The sequence below is a fragment of the Etheostoma spectabile genome, unplaced genomic scaffold (assembly GCF_008692095.1).
Source record: "Etheostoma spectabile isolate EspeVRDwgs_2016 unplaced genomic scaffold, UIUC_Espe_1.0 scaffold00003861, whole genome shotgun sequence".
Lineage (NCBI taxonomy): Eukaryota > Metazoa > Chordata > Actinopteri > Perciformes > Percidae > Etheostoma > Etheostoma spectabile.
In genome coordinates, this window is record NW_022603084.1 from 1 (window position 1) to 22,847 (window position 22,847).

Genomic DNA, 22,847 nt, shown 5'->3' on the forward strand with positions numbered 1-22,847 from the left:
ATGTGATTGCCTTTTTAGTATGGTCATAGGACTAAAATGGTATGAGGGATAACTAGTGTGAACACAAACTCAATGTGGGAAGTGTAACGAGTATCCGTACGGATAAAGCACTTTTGCCGAGTACAAGTATGATACGAGTATACGAGTCAATATCCGTGCTCGTTGAATACACTCCTCAACTGGCCGCGCAGCGTTCTGTGATAATCACAACGCCCCCCCACCTACAAAACGCTCGCTCAACACACACACACGCGCTCTCTCTCTCTCTCTCTCTCCTCTCTCTCTCTCTCTCCCGTCAGTCAATCAGGTCTGCGGCTCTGTTCCATTAACTTAGTTTTCTTCAGCTTCAGGTTTGTTTTTAAACTTCGGTTTGTAGTCCTTACATAGTACAGTAGGTTTCTGGTGAACGTGAGTTTCAGACATGCTGCTTGGTTTAAATGCAACTCCCCGTTGCGTCTCTGTCATCTGAGATTTTTTTACTGTCAGCTGCCCCCCCCCCCCCTCTCTTTCTCTCTCTCTCTCTCTCTGTGTCTCTCTCTTACTCACACACAACACACACACACACACACAAACCTGGTGTGGAAATAAAAAAAGAAAAAAAAGAACCAAAACAAAAAAATTTCACTGATCATAAAAAAATTTAAAAGTTAAAAAAAGTTATACTGAGTATCACAACTCTTGTTCTTACATTTTACTTCATAATTGCAACCGCATGTGTTGTATCATTGTTGCAAACGTTCTGTATATAGTTTGTTTGTTACCATGACAACACCATTGATCTGAAGCATGATGCTGTCATGTAAATAGTTTTCTAATCAGCAATAAATGTAAACCATTTCTGATCAACCCATATCAATTGCATGCTTGAACATACCGGTTAAAGCCCGCCCATTTCAAGACAACCCCGACCCACTCCCGGGTTAAATAGGACCACTTCCGGTTAGGCCCCGCTCAGTCCGAGTACGGATACAGATAATTCATGTGGTAAACAGATACAGATAATGCTGTACTCGCTCCTCCCTAGTGAGAATCACCATGTTGTATAACCATTTTGTGTTTCATTCATGACTGGGGTAGATATGGTGGTTGCAATGCTAAATACGCGGTTGTTGCTTGGTGATTGAGATGGTTTTAGGGTAGATGTGGTGGCTGCTGTGCTAATAATGCGTGATGACCCATGACGCAAGTCTTAACAAAACGGTTGGCCAATATGTAGTTATTTGTGACAGGCCTACAAGGTTATGTCTCTACAGAATAGATTTTCATTTGGTTTATTCCTTTTTAGGCAGAAACAGCTGTTTATGCAGTGGCAACCTTGTCCTTTATAGTAAATATTTCAGCACATTACAACAACATCTTGACATGAACATCATATTTGTAATGAATCGTATCAGTTATCTAGGACAAGTGTTTTCAGTGTGAAGAAGAGCATCTAGTATTGTTGTCCAAGTCCTATTTTTAATCAATGTTTGTAATCATAAAAACCCTACATCCACAATGCATACATTCACAGGCTACTTTTAAAACGTCATTTCAAAATCTTGACAATGTTTTTATTCAGTCATTTTTGTCTGGATGATCAGTAATACATTTGGCTGTTCTGTGACCCTCAGGACACTCTGAATATATCTTTAGTCTTGCTTTCAACATCTTCAAAGCTACAGCATGTTATACTACATATTACATATTTTATAGGCATGTTATAGTCATTCTTTGGTCGGAGAAATAAAAGAGAAGGAAAAAAGACCCTTATAATTCCCATGTATACTTTTATTTCTTTTTCAGTGGCAAAAAGTGAAGGTCATCGTGGATTAATGTGGAGAATATAGTGTAAAAAAGAAAGAAGAAGAAAATAAATTATGATAATCATCTTTATCTTATCTGGTCTTTTGTCTTGTCTCTTTTTTTGCTCAGCCAATGACACAAACATTCAGGCGAGGGAGTCTTTGTTAGTAAAGAGAACATTTTTAAATATATATTGATGAACTCACACTAAGGTGGAGAAAGAGTGCTCCATTAGTGTATCTACAATAAATCATGTATTTGTAGGATTGTTGCTTGATAAAATGAATGCCTCACACACAGCTGGTCTGCTGTTGCAGATCTTTTAGCTCTCTGTTCTTCGGTCTTCTTTGTTGTGAAGGCATACTTAAGCAAACAAACCTCACACATAGGCTATACTTATTTTTCAAATGCAAAGTTAATCACATTAAACAATTGGAACATTAACTTGTCATCTCTTAACAAAATAAGGCCTCTTTCACTTTCACTAACGTTACGTAACATTTTGACTGTAAACAACATACAGTGGGTTTCGAAAGTTTGGTCACCCCAGGTAAAAAACTGTATTAATGTGCATAAAGAAGCCAAGAAAAGACAGTTTAGGTATTCATATTCACTATGTCACTATGTCCTACGTTACAAGGACTCTATTGCCAGCACCAAATCCCACTACTACTCCACAATAACCGGCCAACAAGGAAACTCCAAGTCACTGTTCTCCTTACTTAACAATGTCACCCACCCCCTGGACTCTCTCCCTCCCCATTTGTACACTACCTCCTTCTGCAACTCGGTAATGTCCTTTTTCACAGAAAAAATCAAGAACATCCACCAGCATCTTGGATCAATCCCTCACCTCAGCATCTCAGATAACCTTCATTCTCCACACACTCATTCTCCTCCTTCGTCTCCCCACTATTTCAGAAATCACAGAACTCACCCGAATTCCAAGCCATCTACTTGTAAACTTGATCCCCTCCCCACCCACTTGTTAAAGCCTGTCTTCCCTCCCTTGTCCCCCTCATCTCTGCTATCATCCACTCCTCCCTTACCACTCGGAACCGTCCTACATCCCTCAAATGCTGCAGCCTGCCATCACCCTATTTTGAAAAAACTGTGCCGACCCATCCAACTTCAACAACTTCCGTCTTTTCCAATCTCCCTTCCTCCAAAATTCTTGAAAAAACAGTTGCCTCTCAACTCCATTCTCACCTATCCCACAATAACCTGTATGAACAGTTCCAGTCCGTTTTCCGCCCCCTCCATCACTGAAACAGCACTCATCAAAATCACCAACGACCTCCCATGGCAGCTGATTCTGGACTCCTCACCATCCTCATCCTCCTCGACCTGAGTGCAGCATTTGACACCATCTGTCACCCCACACCCTCCTCAATAGGCTATCTTCCATTGGCATCACCCCACACTCCGTTAGACTGGTTCACATCTTACCTCTCTGGTCGCACACAGTTCATTCAACTCAAGTCCTGTGAATCCATTCCCTCCTCCGTCACTTCAGGTGTGCCCCAGGGCTCTGTTTTGGGGCCCCTACTCTTCATCATTTACCTGCTTCCCCTCGGCAATATCTTCCGCAAATTAACATTCACTTCCACTGTTACGCCGATGACACCCAGCTCTACCTCTCCACCAAACCCTCGTCCACTCTCCCCTCCCACCTCCCTTACGGATTGCATCTCTGAAATAAATCTGGCTCACCCAAAACTTCCTCAAATTAACAGTAATAAAACCGAGGTTCTCCTCATTGGCACCAAAGCCACTCTTTCCAAAACAACGGTTTTTCTCTCACAATTGACAACTGCTCCGTCTCACCCTCCCCCAAGGTTAAGAGTCTGGGTGTCATCCTTGACAGCACATTATCCTTTCAACCCCATGTCAATAACATTACCCGGTCTGCCTACTTCCACCTACGTAACATCCATCGCCTCCGCCCCTCCCTTACCCCCCACACGCTGCAATTCTTGTCCACAGTCTCGTCACTTCCCGTCTCGATTTTTGCAACTCTCTCCTCTTCGTCTCGCTCACAATCCCCCACCCAAACTTCAATTGGTCCAGAATTCAGCTGCCCGCATCATAACTCGAACCCCCTCCATCCACCACACTCACTCCTGTCCTCCAACAGCTCCACTGGCTCCCGTCCAGTTCCGTATCAATTCAAAATCCTTCTATTAGCATTCAAGGCCATCCACAACCTCGCCCCCCCCTATTTATCTGATCTCCTCCAGCGTCCCCTCCCTTCCGCTCCCTCAGATCCTTCCTCCCCCATAAACCGTCCCCCCCCGCCCTCTCACCACATGGGGGGCAGAGCATTTAGCCGCTCTGCTCCCCGTCTCTGGAACTCACTACCCCCCAAATCAGAAACATTGATTCATTCCCCCTTTCAAATCACACTAAAAACACATCTGTTTATAACTGCCTATTCCACTAACTGTCTGTTGCTCTGCCTTTTCTGTTGTATAGTATTGTTTTTTCTGTTGTTAGTCTTTGTTTTTCTGTTGTAGTATTTGTTTTGCTGTTGTATAGTATTTGTTTTTCTGTTGTATAGTATTTGTTTGCTGTTGTATATCTTTGTTTGCTGTTGATAGTATTTGTTTGCTGTTTATAGATTTTTTTTGCTGTTGTATAGTATTTGTTTTGCTGTTCTTAATTTATGAATTCCCTGTGCGGCGTCCTTGGTGCCTGAAAGTGTCTTTAAATAAAATGTATTTTATTATTATGTCACAAAAAGTTTGATTTTGTTTTTTCCATCATTTACACTTTTAAAATAACAGAAAACAAAAAATGGCGTCTGCAAAAATTGGGCACCCTCAGAGTTAATACCTTGTACCCCCCCCCCCCCCCCCCCCCCCCCTTTGGCAAGTATCACAGCTTGGAAACGCTTTTTCTAGCCAGCCAAGAGTCTTTTGATTCTTGTTTGAATTATCTTTGCCTTTTCTTCCTTCCAAAAGTCTTCCAGTTCTTTGAGATTTCTGGGCTGTCTGTCACGCACTGCTCTTTTAAGGTCTATCCATAGATTTTCAATTCTGTTGTCAGGAGATTGTGAAGGCCATGGAAAACCTTCAGTTTGTGCCTCTTGATGTAATTCACCATTTTTAGGTGTGTTTAGGATCATTATCCATTTGTAGTAGCCATCCTCTCTTTAACATAAGCTTTTCAAAGATGGCATCAAGTTAGCGTTCAAAATTTGCTGAAATTTTTATTGAATCCATTTTACCTTCTTCTTGTGAAGTGCTCCCTGTGCCACTGGCTGCAATACAACCCCAAATCATGATTGATTCATCCCCATGCTTAACAGTTGGACATTAAATAATTATTAAATTCTGTGCCCTTTCTTCTCCAAACGTACCTTTGCTCATTATGGCCAAAAAGTTCTATTGTAACCTCATCGGTCCACAGAACTTGTTTCCACAATGCATCAGGCTTGTCTATATGTTGAAATGCTGATTTTTGTGGTGTGGAGTCAAAGTTTTCTTCTGATGACTCTTCCATGAAGAACGTATCTGTACAGTATCTCTTTATAGTGGAATGGTGTACCACAACTCCAGTGTCTGCCAGGTCTTTCTGGAAGGATTGTGAATTCAAACGTGGGTTTTGACTTGCTTTTCTCACAATCCTGCGAGCTGTTCTGTCTGACATTTTTCTTGGTTGTCCTGATATTGCTTTAACTTCCACTGTTCCTGATGACGTCCATTTCCTAATTACATTCCAATCAGAGGATATTGGCATCTGAAAACACTTTGCTATCTTCTTATAGCTATGTCCTGCTTTGTGAGCGTCAACTATTTTCAGTTTCAGTTCAAACTGCTTAGAAGAACCCATGGTGCTGATTGTTGGGGCAAGGTCAGATGAGTCTGGGCATTTAAACCCTTAAGATTGACATCACCTTGTCTTTCCAGACAATGATTAATCAATGATGCTGTCAGGTCTCTGCTTTCCAAATGGGGCGGTGCATGCTATAAATTCTGCAGGGTCCCAAAACTTTTCCAGACGCCATGTTTTTGTTTTCTGTTATTTTGAAAGTGTAAATGATGGAAATAAAATCAAACTTTTTGTGACATATAATAGGAATGTCTAATCTGTCATTTGATGCTTTATGGAGATTTTTCCATCTTTTCTTGATTCTTTATGCACATTAATACAAATTTTTACCTGGGGTGCCCAAACTTTTGAACCCCACTGCATAACCTAGCATGAGTAGAGAGCTCGAACCATCACATCCCAGAGTCTCTCTCTTCTCTACATCAGGGGTCTTCAACGTCTTTTAAGCCAAGGACCCCTTACCTGAAAGAGAGATAGAGCAGGTACCCCCTACTACGTATATTATATAAAATGACGTTTTTTATTAAACCATGCCTACAATAACCTGTAAGGCAACATAAAACCTTTTTTTCGAATACTAAACTATTCAAATAGCCTAATAATTGTTGGTATCATTTCAATAAATCATGTTCTATAGTTAATAATTAACATATGTGGCACAGTGAATTGTTAGGATTAACTAATTGTGATGGCCTTAGTGACTACATTGCCTATAGGCCAGTAAGCAATGGGGATTTATATTTGCTAATAATATGTTCATGTTATTTTTTTAAAAAACTTTAAAAATTAACAAGAAGTAAGATGCATAGACTCTGAAGACCCCCTAGGGGTCCCGGACCCCCTGTTGAAGATCACTGCTCTACAGAACCAGAACGCACACATGTAACCTACGTAACGTAATAACATAGACTGTCATTAGCTTCGGTTTATAATGTAGCATTTTACGTTAATATAAGGCAATGTTCAGAGACATGATGCAGAAGTTATAAGTTCAAACTGCACATTATTCAAAGTCCAAATGTATATTTTTGGTTACTATTTACAAGGCATTTGTTATAATGTCCCTAACTTTAAAAACTCGTACCTGTGCATGTCCCCGTCTCAGTGCCAACTTTCATGCTGAAGAATCTTTGATGCAAACTCTTGCGGCAGACTTTACTCACGTCCGTCTTCCGCTCTATGCTTCCGCCCAGCTGGTAAATGGCGTTGCCTAGCAACAGGGGACCAAGCACATAGTTTTTAGATATTTTGTCGAATTATGCTCCTTTTTGTTGTGTGTCATTGTTGTGACACGTGTAACTACTTGCTTTAACTATTTCTGTGCACATTTTCCATTTGTGGCATGGTTTTCAATCCTAAACCTAATTTGTTTGTAAGATAAATGAATGAAATACAAATTTAAAAATGCAAAAAAATGCAAAAAAACTACAAATTTCAGCGGCATTAAGGTGACACGTCATGGGAAATGTAGTCCAAAATACAAAACAGATAAAGTATATTTTTAAAATTACAATATAGTTTAATGTTATGGTTTGGGTTTTTTATTGGGGTTATTTTCCCTTCTGGCCTCCTTGTGTGTGTGTGTTCTTGGTTTCCTCCCTGGTGAGTGTCTGTTTGTTCTACTTCCTGTGTTATGTTGATGGTTCAGTTTCCTGTCTTGTCTAGTCTTGTCCTGCTTTGCTTTGTGCTTGTCTGATTGTCTAGCCCTGCTCTAATGTGATTCACCTGATGTCTCACCTGTTCCCCGTTACCTCATTACCTCATGTATTTAACCCCAGTGTTTCCTTTGTCTCTTGCCAGATCCTTATGTTGTGTCGCCGTGTGCATTTCCCTGCCAGTCTCCAGTGCTTTTTTCCCAGTGTTTTGTCTGTGAGTTGTTGCTGTTCCCCTGTGATATCTTTTCCCTTTGCTGCTCCCTTGTTTTTGGTGTCTCCAGAACCCCAGATCTGTGTTGGACCTTTTACTTTTCCCGGATGTGGCCAGCGCCTCCAGCCCTCGGGGCTTTGCTATTGAACTGAACTGTGTTACAATAAACGGCTGTACTCCTGCTCCTGTCTGCTGTCTCTTGCTGCATTTGGGGTCTGTCCTTACCTTTCCCGTAACAGTTTATATAACATAAGGAACATGATTAAATTACTAACATTAATCACCTGCTTGGATAGGAAGTCAAAATCTAGCAATGTTATTTTCAAATTAATATTATTTACCCATGTGTGCACATGAGGTGGACCAATGACAGAAACATAACTTATAACCCACATCTTAAGTAACTACTATACCAAATTTCAGACAGATAGGATTAATGGTTCTGGAATTAAAGACATTCAAAAAGTGACATTTTTACACCTTTGGGGGATGCTACTAAGATAACTGGGAGTCAGGGGACAGTAAAAATCCCTCAGATGCTCTCTTGCAGCAGACTGAATAACATCTGGTAATTTATTTTAACCTCTGAATATTTTCATTATTTCTCAAACGGGCATATATGACCTGATCCGTAGTACAATTTCATAAGCATGACATGAATAATCATCATGACCAGATAATATAAAGAATTTCTTGCAAACAGTTCACATGGACTACAACCTTGAAAGCAAAACTGTCACAGCAATTAAATATCTGCTCAAAGATCATGGGCCAGACCCTCCAGAAACTGTATGTATAATCAAACGGATTTGAATGGTACATAAAAGTTTGACAAAAAGCAAAAAACAGTCCAAAACTTGCAAATGTGGCTTAATTCTATATGGTTACTATGGACACACAAACCAATGTTTCTGAATTATGACCCTTGCATCAACTCACCTGTTACAGATGGTAAAAGCACCCCTTGACCATGCGGCTGTTTTTCATGTGCAGTGAAGGTACATAGAAGTTCAACAAAAGCAAAAAACAGTCCAAAACTTGATAGACATACATTCTGGCCATGGGAATATTATCATTACTATAATTAATAACGCAACGTGTGAAGTTTTTTTTTTTTTAAGAACCTTACAACACATCAAATAAAACATCTTGACATCATGTCTACCAACTTTGACATTTATCATATTGCTTTTTCAGCACACTAACACAAATCAAAAAAGATTTTTCAAATCGTCGACATCTTGACATAATGTATCAACAACAGACAGGAATAGGATGAATCAATTCAATCAATCACTCACGATTAGTTATCAATCAACAAAATCGAAATTACAGCACTTTATGTTGGGCATGGCTAATGCTGTGTATATATAAAAGTTCGTTTTCAGATTACACAAATTTTGTGAGTGTAGGTCAAACTCAATTTCACTAAGAGCTACACTGGAAATGACAATCACAATAAGGGACAAACATGTCGAGTTTACTGACATGCTTTACAAAAAAACTCAATTTACTTTGTATTATTTCATGTCTCTTGTAGTTTTCTCCCATACAGTTTGGTTGACCTAAAGTCATGAAAAACAAACATTATATTTTTAAAAGCAAAATGTAGCTACCACCCAGCCAATTCACAACAACCTGTTTCACAGTTTGAATATAAAAAACTCTCAGCTTCTGTAGGGAATTCTGAGTCTCGAAGTTGGCAAATCTGTCAAATTCTGCACGGCAGTGTTGCATAATCACAGTATGAAAAACTGTTTACTGATTCATTTTGGTGTGGTGCACAACTAGTCAGGCCAAACTTTGCTGTGAACTTAAATTTCAATGAAGAGTTAGATCAAAATTTGGAAGGGGCCGGATTTGGCTATTGGGTCTTGAGTTTGAAACGTGGTGTAGGTTAAACCAGGAGACTCAGTGACGTGGTGATGGGGGTGGGCGAAGAGTGCATAAAAAGGCATTTTAAATGCCCTCAATTAGATCTTCGTCAGAGGACTCCATGTCTACTTCATCAAGTACTCCATCTTCAATTCCTCTTTGGACATTTCACTGTCCTGCTGCAGCAGCTGCTGTATTACATTTGTGTATCCCTGGAAACCAGGACTTTAGGACATTTTGGCTGTGGCAATGTTGTCTTGCAGCTCTTGAATGTGCCTCTTCAAGATGCTGAGAAGACTTGGTTCTCTGTCTGAAAAGACAAGATACAACTGTCAGGATTATTCATCACGTTAAAAAAAAAGTATTGACCTAAAATAGCTCCAGTATTATGAAAGCACTCAATGTGCTGGTTTCATTTATATGCTGTGTGACATGTGGAGATACACAAATAGTAAAAATTACCAGTAGTGAACATTAACTTACATTAAACCTCCACCATTGCTTGTGGTGCTGCATTTTGAGTGAAGTAATATGCCTATGCATCTTATCCACAACAATATTGACCTCTTCCTGAAAGCGGTGGACTAGCATCGCTATGTCAAAGACATTTATTTTGGTGGACAAATCACAGTTGTCTGTAATTCATGGAATAAAACATGGTGTCAAATCAGTGTATTTAGTATGTTTAATGACAATGGTAATATGTTCCCATAATATCCAATGTTTCATTAAACTGTACTTTGTTGCTCATGTACATGCAAGTTTTTTACCACTTGCTCTGGTTAAGACATTTTTTTGCACATACTGTCACACAAGCACATTCATTTGAGTGCTGACTCCATGGTATTACAACTTTCTTAGTTCATACATGTAAGTGGATCATGTAATTAAGCAGTTTCATTCCTTCTCAGCACTGTTGTTTTTTTTTACACTGCACAACACATTAGCAATAGTAATAAAAGTAATGATTAATATTGCTTCATTTAAAACATTAACTTCTACTTATGGTTAAATCAAGAGGTTTTTAACATACCTGAGTAAATGCTTTCCCATGGCCAGACAAAATTGTCGCTTAAAAGCAACTCGTCAAGAGGTGGTAACTGGATTTTCACTGCTTTGTCCAGCTGATCCATGGCATTCTGTAAATGCTTTTTGTCTTGGATGATTTCTTTACGGATGACATGGTTCCTTTTGTTAGTGTCTAAGAGGGAAAAATTGAGAATATGCAATGATGTTTTGTCAGTGTATTTCTGGAGTGTTAAGGATATTAAGGTGTTAAAAGTCAAACCAGTCTGTCTGTGGAGATTTGGCTTTCGTTGGCGAACGCTAAAGTACAGCCCCTCATTTTTTTCTTACAGAGACTCTCCCTCCAAGACAGTGGAAGCTGGGACATTTTTGTTTTTAATGATGACATGTTACATAAAAAAATACAGTGAAAAAAGTTTATGTTGATGTTTTAATAACCTTAAGTAGTGCTGTACATCATCAATCCATTGCTGAAGTTTGATGTCGTCCACACCGAGCTCTGCGCACAGCAAGTCCAACTTCCTTCTTTCCTGGTCCAGTCTACTCACAGTCTTCAAAAAGAAGAAAAAGTAGAGAGAATATCAACAATCAGGGTTCCCACTCAATATGTTTTGTATGTCATGGAAATTAGTCTACTGCTTTTCAGGAATGTGTGGCAATGTCACAAGGTGGAAAGAAAACCCTGCATGTATCTTTGGACTAATGTCTTTGCAAGTTGGCCATTTTCCTTTGGTTCCAGGATATTGCCAACATTGTTATCATGTCTCGTTGTGCTGTGTAGAAAAGCAATTGGTAGTTTATCTGATCATGCCAGAAATAAATAATCCCATGCAAACACAGCTTATTTTTTTACCTCCTTTCGACATGTACTTGGTTGATATGGCTTCCCTTGACAAGAAGCTGTTGACCTAAATCGTAAACAATTAGTAAACAATTACTATAAGTGTGATAATGAAGGTTGAAAAATTAACGCCGTCAGCCCAGTATTAAGTAAGTTGTACCTGTTCCACCTCCTCTCCTATAGTGTTACCTGCCCCTTCTTGGGTCTGCCCTCCCCATTTCAGCTGGAATTTTACACACATAGTTACAAGACAATCATAACCAGTCCCCAAGCACAAATGGAAGAAGAAATGTATACATAAAATGACACGCTAACCTCACATATATGGGCTTTGGCGTGCATGACTGAAAGGAGAGGACGGGTAGTCTGCAGAGCTTATGATGTAAAAACAGAGACAGGCCTGAAATGCATTACAATGAATGTGCTTAAGCATATTGTGTCTTGGAGATGTGTCTTGGGATGCAAAACAATCAACAACTCATGGCACGATGTCACCTTCTGAAGTAGAGGAAATGGATAGGTTTTAATTAACATCTGTTTACATCATTCTAACCTGCAGCTCCGGACACTGGGTGGCAACTTTCTCCAGGTAGGGGAAGTATTTTCAGACCACATTAATGCAGAAAAAGGCTGGACTCAGGGTAGACAGCTGTTTTTGGAGGAACATGGGATAGGCAAACATATCTCCTCTGAACATATTTAGAGGAGAGAGTAGGGGGGCGCTGCACAGTGGCTGCCCTGCGGTGTCATCACGTTAGTATTTGGTTTTTGCTGTTTTGTTCTCTTTTACGTCTACTTGAGTGATTGAGACTGTTTTATCGCTGCATTGGAGCAGTAATCATGGATCTCGCCCTTTGGTGCAGAATCAGCCTGTTTTTTGTGATTTTAAAAAGCTATTGGAGCCATGGACTCAACCACAACGCTGCTGGCGGCATAACTCGTGAGTTTCACTATAGCAGAGAAACTCTGCTGCTACTGCGGAATCACTTACCAACGGATTTCTCAAATGTTGATGAGTTAATACCTAACTATCTTAAAAGGAAGAAGCCTTCCTGCTAATCAACGCCCAGTCCCTGAGAGCAAAGACAGACGAGCTGTCAGCCAACGCCCGATACCTGCACGAGTACAGGAGCGCCTGTGTCTTAGCAATCACTGAGACTTGGCTGGAAAAGAATATTGAGTCGAGTGCAATGGAGCCCACGGGTTGCCTTCTGATCAGAGACGAGTAGAGTGGGGCAGTGGCGGTGAGGGAGCAGCTGTGCACACCTGACATAGAGATGTTGTGTCTTTCTCTCCTCAAGTCTTTTTCACCGTGGTTTATACACACCCTATATACACACATATACTGCCTCCCTGCTTCCTCCACAGGGAGCATCTGACCACAATGTGGTATATCTCCGTCCTGTTTATAAGAGACTATATGAGAGGGAAAAACATCAAGTAAGGACTGTTAAGTTGTGGAGTAAATATAGCATTTTGGCCTTGCAAGGATGTTTTGAGTGCACACTATGGGAAGTATTTGATGCTCAGGACATTAATGATTAGGTTGTGGCTGTGTCTGATTATATCTGCTTCTGCGTAGACTCTGTAATACCCACAAAGACATACAAAGTATATTCAAATGATAAGCCCTGGGTATCTGGCAACTTAAAAAGAAAAAAATAGCTTATCAAAATCAGGATGAGTCTGCAAGGAGGGACATACAGAGAGACATAAAAAGGCAAATACGGCTGGATAAGTTCAGCTATAAACAAAAGTTAGAAGCCTCTCTGGTCTCTGGCAATTCCAGAGAGGCTTAGAAAGGAATTAAAAACATGACATCCATCCCACACAAGGGCAGGGGTAAGCCCTCCTGTACCCTGAATGGTGGTTATGATGGAAAGGAAATGGCAAACCAATTGAATTCATTCTTCTGCCGTTTTGAAAGCAGCATGAGTGCTGAGGCCTTTACCATGACTGCACTTCCCTCCAGCATAAGCATAGAAGAGACAGAAGTACTCATATTATTTAAAGGCTGTAATATTAGAAAAAGCCCTGGTCCTGAACATATTGGAGGAGATGTTCTTAAGTATTGTGCGGAGCAGCTCACACCTGTATTTACAGCAAATTTTAAGTCCTCTCTCAACTTGAAAAAGGTCCCCACTCTCTGGAAAACTTCCACAATTGTACCAGTGCCAAAAATCCCCAGGCTTAAAGGGCCTAACGACTTCAGGCCCATTGCATTAACTTCACTGGTAATAAAGTGCTTTGAGCGCCTAGTTAAGAGCTACATTATCTCCAAAACGCAGCACCTTCTAGACCCTATGCAATTTGCGTATCAAGCATCCAGAGGAGTTGAAGATGCTGTTGCAACTCTATTGCATCTTCTGCACATTCATTTAGAGAAGCCAAAGGCCCATGCCAAAACAATTTTTGCTGATTTTTCTTCTGCTTTTAATACTATTAAGTCAAGTATTTTAGCATATATTTTACAGGAATTTTTACTTGAAGATGATGTGGTCTCATGGATTGTTGATTTTCTTAGCTGTGGAGTACAGCGAGTCAGAGTGTGACGTACCGTCACTCTGGACAGTTTAATGTAAACTTCTCCACACCAGTGGCCACCTTCTGCTCACTTTCAATTAATCTGGACTCTCACCAGTGGTGAGCTTGGTCGCTTTGCAGGTGGCTTTGGTTTCACCTCACACAAAACTAGCACAAAAAAACAAACACTCTCACTTTGATGTATGGTCACCAATAACAATTTATTGATAATATTAATTTACTTATTATTCACTTGCACAACATGTATTATATATTATATAGGGTTTTCAACAACATCACGTTGTGGGAAGTAACCCGGATGGGCAGCTATATTACTCGGTGCAAACAACTGAACGGAGTAAAGTGGAGTATTGTGCACTTTGGATACACAGCGGCAGACCTTAAATCCTACAAAGGTTTAGAGGCCTATTACCAGATGGCGTGTGGATGAGTGAGAGAGACGCAGTACCAAGTCATTAACAATCGGGGGGGCAGACAGCTTGATCTTCAACCCCACGGGGAGCGAGTGCTCTGAGTCTGGTATGGCTGCAGCCTGGAGACTTCCCATCTCATAGACTGTATATTAAATCAATATTATTAGTATAATATATTAATAGTATATAGTTTATGCTCCCGTCTCATGTCCTCCCAGCTGTTGCCGTCACCAAGCTTTGAATTTTTGAAATAAAAGCTTGCGTCTGGTGCGCTATGTCTTTGTACTTTAGTGTTTTGGATGTTTTTGATCCAAACGGTACGCCAATCCTGCTAACAAATACAAAAGTTTTTCAGCAGATGTCTTAATTACAATTTTGTTGGTTGTATAACATAAGTTGTTGTATAATAAAAACATGACACTTGAGGAGGACAAACTTATTGCCTCCCATGTAAAATGGCTTAAAAAAAACTTCAATGTTAAACGCTGATGCAGTTTTAAATGTTTTATTAGCACAAGTTTACATTCACGTCTTATATTATTGAGTATCACCTGTGACCTGAGCCGAAACACACCCAGAAAACATATCTCAAATATAGACTTAATATTTGTAGCACACTGTTTCACACCTTTCTGAGATTGAACCAGTATATTATTATTATTGATAGTATATTATATTAATTAATAATATACAGTCTATGGATTGAACGAGTCCCGGCTCTCTCTGCCCATGGGGTTGAAGATCAGCTGTTCGCTCGGTAAAAAACAAGACGGTCTTGGTAAAACTATTTCTGATTTAAAATTGCACGTTCACAATGTACATGAACTATTCAAGTCAAGCCAAACATGTTGTAAATATGGTGTTTAACATGATTTCAAACTATTCCTGTTTTACCTGCTAGATCGTGCAATCTCTGGCTGTAGGCTACAGTGAAGTATGCTGATTTAACTGTTTTGCCGTTAAAAAGCTTCATAATGATGTAACAACCTTACATTTTCTAGCCATGCTATTTTGTACATTTTCAGTAGTACAGAAACAGACTCTCTCTCATCTGGGACACTGTGCTCTCCAGCTGACTGATGTGCCCTGAACGGTCTCCTAACGGCTGATCCTCTTCCAGCTCTTCTTCTGGGGGTTGCACTGTGAGGTTGATTGTGCTCTTCTCCTCACTGCTGGTCTTCTCTTGTCTCTCAGTCTCTGCCAGAGCTTTGAATGTGTTGAAATCCTCTTAGACAGAGCTGAAACTGGCCTCATTGCCTTGAAACACGATGGTCCCATTGTAGTAGACATTGACAGTGAAAGGTGGACTGTCTCCCACTGCATATGCCTAACTTATTGTGATGGTCATAGTGGGCACAGATAGCTTTATGCCATGCTGCTCTGCTGCTACTTAGCAGGCTATCTGGAGTTAGCACAGGCTAGCCTTAGTTTGTTGAGGTACAGATTAGAAATTAAACTATGGAGGATGAAGAAAGCTTACCTTACTACTCTATTACAGCTCTTCTTGAGTGGGAAGAAGGAGACGTGGTAGCCTTTTGGTGATTTTCCTTTCTTTTTGGGGTTTTGAGCCTTTTGTCCTTAGCTTTGCATAGCATAGCCTTCTTGCTCCTCTTCTCTGTTTTATTTATATTTTTATTTATTCTACTGTTTTATTTGAGGATTTAGGATAATTCTGGTTATAACCAAACAGAATGTTAATTATTTCCTAATCTGACTAAACTATAGTTTTCACAGTTTCCCTCAGCACTTGGCGAACACTTAGCTAACTCTAGACAACGGTAGTGGTACCTCTCTAAATGAAGTAAATAAAACATGTGTTGAGTACATTTGTTAAACCACACAACTCATATTCACTTCCAAATGAAATATCTCTATGAAATAAACATAGAAATACCCTCTTACCCACATATTCCCCCATAAACATTCTTACAATTCATAATTAAATTTCAGAAAAATATAACTAACTCACTTTAACTCCAGTGTGCAACCTGTGCTCCAAGACACACACACACACACACAACCAGAATTTCAAGGCATATATCTCCCCTCTAAATCAAGCAGAAACATACAAATAGACATTGCTTATTTCAGTAGTCAGCATACAGTACATTATTAGGAGATAATTCTGCTTATTCATGTACTTTAGCATTACTCACGCTAACCCCGCTGTTCAGTGTGGCCCTCTTTGTGGCGGAGATATGTACAACTCTCTTACAGATCTACAGAAATCATCTGGAATACAAAATCATTACTCATCGGCCTTAAGTCTTCTTAATTAACCATCATCTCATCTGTTAACATTGCTAACCATTTTCATATTTTACCAAACTTTATAGGGATATTTACCTCAAACATAAACAGAAATCCACACCACGGCAGTCAGTCGCCTACTGGTACTGCCACTTCCTTGTTTCTGGTGTCTTGGCAAAATTAAGCGCTAAAGTGAGATTTGCCTTGTTGCTACTCTTAGCGTAACACTGCCCCCTTGAGTAAAAAAGAACACTACTATGGTACTAATCTAAAAAACACCTTGTTTAACCCTTGTTCACCTGTCTACATATATCTCTCTCTTTCTATATATATACAGTGGGGTTCGAAAGTTTGGGCACCCCAGATAAAAATGTGTATTAATGTGCATAAAGAAGCCAAAAAAAGATGGAAAAATCTCCAAAAAGTATCAAATGACAGATTAGACATTCATATAATATGTCACTAAAAGTTAGATTTTATTTCCTTCATTTACACTTTTAAAATAACAGAAAACAAAAAAATGGCGTCTGCAAAAGTTTGGGAACCCTCAAAGGTAATACTAAAGATGAGCCGGATACTCGGTTGAAACTATAGTATTATACGAGTAATATCAATCAATATCTGTGCTCGGATTGAAAAAAAATCCACATTTGGTAGTTGACTATGTCTGCGTTCTGTGATAGGCTAGTCACAGTGCCCTTACCCTACACCAGCAGTTCTCAAAGTGTCGCGACCCACCGGTGGGGAATTGAGACGTGACAGGTGGGGCGCGCCAAAGTTCCGGGGTGTGTATGTGTGTGTGTTCGTGTTTGTGTGACTATAAATGCAGAACGTGTGAGAGCAAACCGTTTGTTGCCGCTTATTGGACCGATCACACCCACAAACAAAGTAATCATTACTAGCCTACATGCAGTCTAAATTAAAAGAACATTGGATATGAGAAAAATTTAACCTGAAACCGAAGTGCCAAAATAATGATTGACGTGACGTCGGCATATTATTTGTAACGGACCAAACTTTCGCGCCCATATATATGTGTATATCTGTTTCGCACCAATGGGTAGCAGGCTAATGTGGGCAACACAACATGGATTCCTTTGTGACACGGACCTCAAAATTTGTCGAGCCAGAGCCAGCAGAGAGACACAAACCAGACGGGCCTAATCAACCAAAAAGCCAACCGAAAAGAAAATATGATGAAGGGTATCTTGCTCTTGGATTCACGGCATTCACTGGGCATTCACGGCATTCACTGGTGGGCAGAGGAGAGACCGATGTGTGTTCTGTGTCTTAAACCGCTAGCAGCGGACAGCATGCGACCCAACAAGTTAAGAAGACACCTAGAGACCACACACCCCAGTCACGTCAATAAGCCACTTGATTTCTTTCAAAGAAAACTGGCAGAATACCGTCAACAGGAGACTCGCATGGTGAAAGCTGCGTCAGTAAACAGTAAGGCACAGATGGCTTCATACAGAGTAGCATACAGAATTGCACAATGCAAAAAAACGCACACATTTGCCGAGCAGCTCGTTCTTCCCGCTGCTCTGGACATGGTCTCAATTATGCTTGACGAGACAAGCGCAGCAAAATTAAAAGCTGTCCCCCTGTCAAACGACACAATTGCGAGACGTATATGCAACATTTCCAATGATCTTGAGGAGCAACTCATAGAAAAATTAAAAGACAGTCGTTTTGCGTTACAAGTGGACGAAGCTACTGACAGCAATAAAGACTGCTTGTTCATAGCGTACATCCGCTTTGTGAATGGAGAGTCACTGTGCGAGGATTTGCTGTTTTGCAAATACATAAAAAATAGAGCCACTGCTGATGAACTGTTTAAGATCATGGACAATTACCTCAAAGAACACGGCCTTAAATGGGAAAATTGTGTGGGCTTTTGCTCTGATGGCGCACAGACCATGGCAGGCTCAAGAAACGGGATGCAGGCGCTAATAAAGAGGGTTGCGGCAGATGCGCACTGGACGCACTGTGTCATTCACAGGGAAGCGCTCGCGTCAAGACAGCTCAGCCCTGAACTAAATGAGGTTTTGACAGAAGTTGTGAGCGTGGTAAATTTTATCAAAACCCGACCTCTGAAAGCGCGACTGTTCTCCGCACTTTGCGAGGAAATGGGAGCTGATCACACATCTGTGCTGTTTCACAGTGAAGCACGGTGGCTCTCCCGGGGCAAAGTGCTGTCGCGCGTCTTTGAGCTCAGGGCAGAGATTCGGATGTTCTTGGAGGAGGAGCGCATGTATGAGTCTGCAAGCAAGTTCAGTGATGAACAATTTCTGTTGAAACTGGCCTACCTCAGCGATGTGTTTGGCAAGCTGAATGAATTAAATCTTCAGCTTCAAGGCAAAGACAAGCACCTACCTCACCTGGCAGACAAGATCACAGCATTCATCCGAAAGCATGAGGTATGGGGCAGGCGCCTTGATCAGCCAAACATAGATGTCTTTGAGAACCTGAGTGAAGTTGCTGAAACCATTGCATCTGGAGCCACCACAGTGATCCCATGTATGAAGCAGCACCTCTCTTCCCTGAGAGGATTGTTTCAAAAATACTTCCCAAACAACAGTGCTCAGTATGCCTGGGTTATGGATCCATTCAATGCAGCTGGTTGGTATTTTGACATTTTATTGAATATTATACTCATATATTATACATGCATTTATTTATGTTGTATGCTACTTACTAACTGGAATTAATTGTTGTCAAACAGATTTCTTCGTGTTTATTAGGCAATGAAAAATAAAGTAAGCCTATTTTTTTCTATTCTGTCTGCAGCACCTGCTGATTTCAGGTCTGCTGAGGAGGACCAGTTCATTGACATGACATCTGACTCCACCCTGAGGCTCAGGTTTAATGCTCAGACTCTGAGTGAATTCTGCTTTGGAGTGGAGAGGGAGTATCCACTCATTGGGCTGAGAGCTGTGTGCATTCTTCTTCCCTTTGCCACATCATATCTCTGTGAGATGGGCTTTTCAGCTGTTGCTTCACTGAAAACAAAGTACAGATCTCAGCTGAACATTGAGCATGACTTGAGAGTGGCAGTATCAAGCCTGCAACCCCGCTTTGAGAAATTGTGCGATGCAAAACAGGCTCATTGCAGCCACTAATGCAGGGATAAATAGACCTGTTTTGCCTGATGGATTTCACTTCTTTTCTTTTATTAACAGATTGCAAAGTGGCACTTTTATTTTTTTTCTATTTTTGAGCTTGTTACAAATTTTAACAAAGCTGCACTTTTATTTTCTTTATTTTTGAGCTTGATACAAATTTTAACAAAGCTGCACTTTTATTTTCTTTATTTTTGAGCTTGATACAAATTTTGACACAGCTGCACTTTTATTTTCTTTATTTTTGAACTTGCTGTTATTTGATGTAGATAGTTTGTATTTAGATACAACTTGTTACTGTACTGATACTACTTGTTACTTCAATAAATCGGAACATTTAAGATTGTAGCGTATTTCATTAGCATTGTGTTGGGGCAATGGGGGCAGGTGGGGCTTAAAAATTCCCCTTGTCCAAAGTGGGGAATGACCGAAAAAGTTTGAGAACCACTGCCCTACACACATAATTGTCGGGTTTGGCTTGCCTGCCGGCGCTGACCCGCTCGTCCCCCGCGTGCAACACCACGTTCCTGTTCCTCTTGGGCACGTAGGACACCAGAGTGGCGGTGGGCGTGAAGGCGAACTCGGATGAAAAGACCGCACGGCCCTTGGTGGCGAGCAACGCCCCCGCAGCTCGGGCTTGTTTTTGCGCATCGTGCCCACCACGTTGAGCAGCCTCTTGGCGAGCAGCCTCTTGGCGAGCAGCCGCTCAACCAGCGAGTAGGAGGTGAAAATTTGTTGCACGTCACGTTGCGTGGCCCCTCAGGCCCTCGGTCAAGCAACACGTGGGAGCCCAGATTCTTCTCAGGTGTTCCTCTCACGGACATCGCAGGCCACCCACGACTTGAGTCCGTACCTGCCGGGCTTGCTGGGCATGTACTGGAGGAAGGCGCATCGACCTTGGGAAAGTTTAAAAATATTATCTCACACAATCACACACACACAGACACAGAGACAGAAACACACACAGACACGGACACAGAAACACACACACACATGCAAAGAGACAAACACACACACACACACACACACAGGCACACACACAAATAAAATTACAACGGGTGCAATGGGTACAACAGTAAGAGGAACCAGCTGCTCGTCCACAGTCATGTCGGGGCCCTGGTTGTAGAGGCGAAGCAGCCGCCGCGTCCACGCGTCCCACGCATCTCGTACGGTCGCCAGTTTGTCCAGGGCTATTTTGGCGGCTCTCGACCCGCGGTCGTTGAAACGCAGCAGTCTATAGTAGGCGTGGAACCGTTTAACCGGCATTGTGGCACGGGAAATTTTCTAGTTTTATTTTCCCCTTTAATACAATATAACACAAAATACAAAAGAACCGATGGCTCGGAAGCGGAAAAAAATTACAATCACATTCTGGCAAGGGTCTCAGAGACCCGAAGGCCGAGGCAGCGGTAGTGGCAATAAATACAGTTAAATACAGGATGGGTCCCGGAGACCTGAATGCCGGTGTTGCGGTAGTGGAAAAAAATACAGTTAAATACAGGACGGGTCCAGGAGACCCGAAGGCCGAGGCGGCGGTAGTGGATAAAAATACAGTCAAATACAGGACGGGTCCAGGAGACCCGAAGGCCGAGGCGGCGGTAGTGGATAAAAATACAGTCAAATACAGGACGGGTCCAGGATACCTGAAGGCCAGTGTCGCGGTAGAGAAAAAAAATACAGTAAAATACAGTATGGGTCCAAGAGAACCAAAGGCCGAGGCCGCGGTAGAAGTGAAATACTATAGAATACGGGCGGGTTCCCCGGGACCCAAAGGGCCAGGTCTGCGGTAGTAGACGTGACATGAATTGAAACAAGCGCCGGTCCTGTTGGAGCTAAATCCTGCTCCATTCTCAGGGTTCATTCAATTAGTATCAAAATCTCTGATGTGGATGTGTGAATCCATTTTATTACATAGGATATCCTAGAGACAAAAACAGAGTCAACCTAACACGGCTCTCCCCCAAATTTGTCTGCCTCTCTGGCTCTTGGACCGCTAATCTTATTCACAAAGGGTGGGGTCTTTTGGCCACAGTGGTGTGTGTGTGCCTATTTGTTATCTTTCAGATGGAATGTGACTGAGTTTATGACCATCAGTTCAGGACTGGCAAAGTAAAAGATCAGTGGGCCATAAAGAGGGACTGGAACCAGAGACAGGATGTGTCTCTCTAACACAGGGGTGGGCAATTAATTTTTACCGGGGGCCGCATGAGCAACCCGAGCACTGCTGGAGGGCCACATCAACAATATTTCAATTAAATTTTGCTCAATATTATTTTTGATATAACGTAAGATAAATAATAATAAAAATAATAACTCAATTTAGCCTAACTTAACTTTATACAAAAGCAGATTGCTATTGATAGTTTTCTTTAAACTCTTAATCCTTAAATAATTATATTAGGCTATGTGAAATTAAAATAAGAAAACCAAAACAATCATTGAATCACTGCAATTTATTTTTAACTTGTTCACACTCCTCCCTTGCGTGCTCTTCATCAGACAGATTCCGGTATTTATCCTTGTCGTGCTTCGTCGTGTAGTGGCGATTCAAATTATAATCTTTAAACACAGCAACCTGTGCACCACAAATTAAGCACACGGCTTTACCTTTAATTTCTGTAAAGAAATACTTGGGAATCCATGTCTTGTTGAAAACACGGCATTCATCATCAACTTTTCTTTAACGTGAGCGGACATCTAGGGGGTAACCGGGCTTCTCGGGGGTAACCGAGCATCTCGGGGGGGTAACCGGGCATCACTCGTCGCTGTGCACCTTCACTCACAGGTTACGCACGGACATACGTCCATAAATAACACTTTTCAAAATAAAAGCAGCACAGTTGTATTGCACGCACGACATAGATGTTTTTTAAAATTTATTTTGTAATTTATGATTGGCAACACGCCAAAAAAACAGGGACGCACAAAGGGCCGGATGTGGCCCGTAAGATGCCCAGGTCTGTATTAGACCTTTAAAGCCCATGTTGCAGGTTAACTACCACTGTCGATTAATGGGTACATAAAGCACTCAAGATATGTATATCAATGTATACCATTTACTAAATTGTTAATTTCTTTTTCTAATAATATCGGGCTTACCTTAACAAGCTGAAGATCCACCACCTTGTTTACTCTCTCATCTATCAAAGAGTATGAGCCGTACTTTGCACAGTGCCCTGGAGAATCTGACCTGGGGATAATTACAAATTTGAATAATGTTTCAAGTTTTTAATAACTGTCTGTACAGACAATCAACCCAATCAAAGCCCCATCATAAAAAAGAACATT

General features: G+C 41.1%; 1 protein-coding gene and 1 long non-coding RNA gene across 2 annotated transcripts; one reads left to right on the plus strand and one right to left on the minus strand.

The window, feature by feature from the left end:
• Positions 1 to 3,412: 3,412 nt before the first annotated feature.
• On the minus strand, positions 3,413 to 15,368 carry LOC116676869 (uncharacterized). The gene is made up of 3 exons (XR_004328840.1): positions 15,216 to 15,368; positions 14,621 to 14,627; positions 3,413 to 3,422 (listed from the first exon to the last, which is right to left on the minus strand). It is a non-coding gene; the product is annotated as an uncharacterized LOC116676869 (long non-coding RNA).
• Positions 15,369 to 17,996: 2,628 nt separating this feature from the next.
• On the plus strand, positions 17,997 to 19,559 carry LOC116676868 (zinc finger BED domain-containing protein 5). The gene is made up of 2 exons (XM_032507692.1): positions 17,997 to 19,059; positions 19,228 to 19,559. The coding sequence occupies exons 1-2, from the start codon at positions 18,000 to 18,002 to the stop codon at positions 19,557 to 19,559; spliced, it is 1,392 nt and encodes a 463-aa protein (XP_032363583.1). The 5' UTR covers positions 17,997 to 17,999.
• The last annotated feature ends 3,288 nt before the right edge of the window (positions 19,560 to 22,847 follow it).

Bases quoted from the DNA above. Each gene is read 5' to 3' on its own strand.
- LOC116676868 (XM_032507692.1), top strand. From the start codon at position 18,000: ATGCTTGACGAGACAAGCGCAGCAAAATTAAAAGCTGTCCCCCTGTCA. The intron at 19,060-19,227 runs GTTGGTATTTTG...TTCTGTCTGCAG, and splicing joins GGATCCATTCAATGCAGCTG to CACCTGCTGATTTCAGGTCT.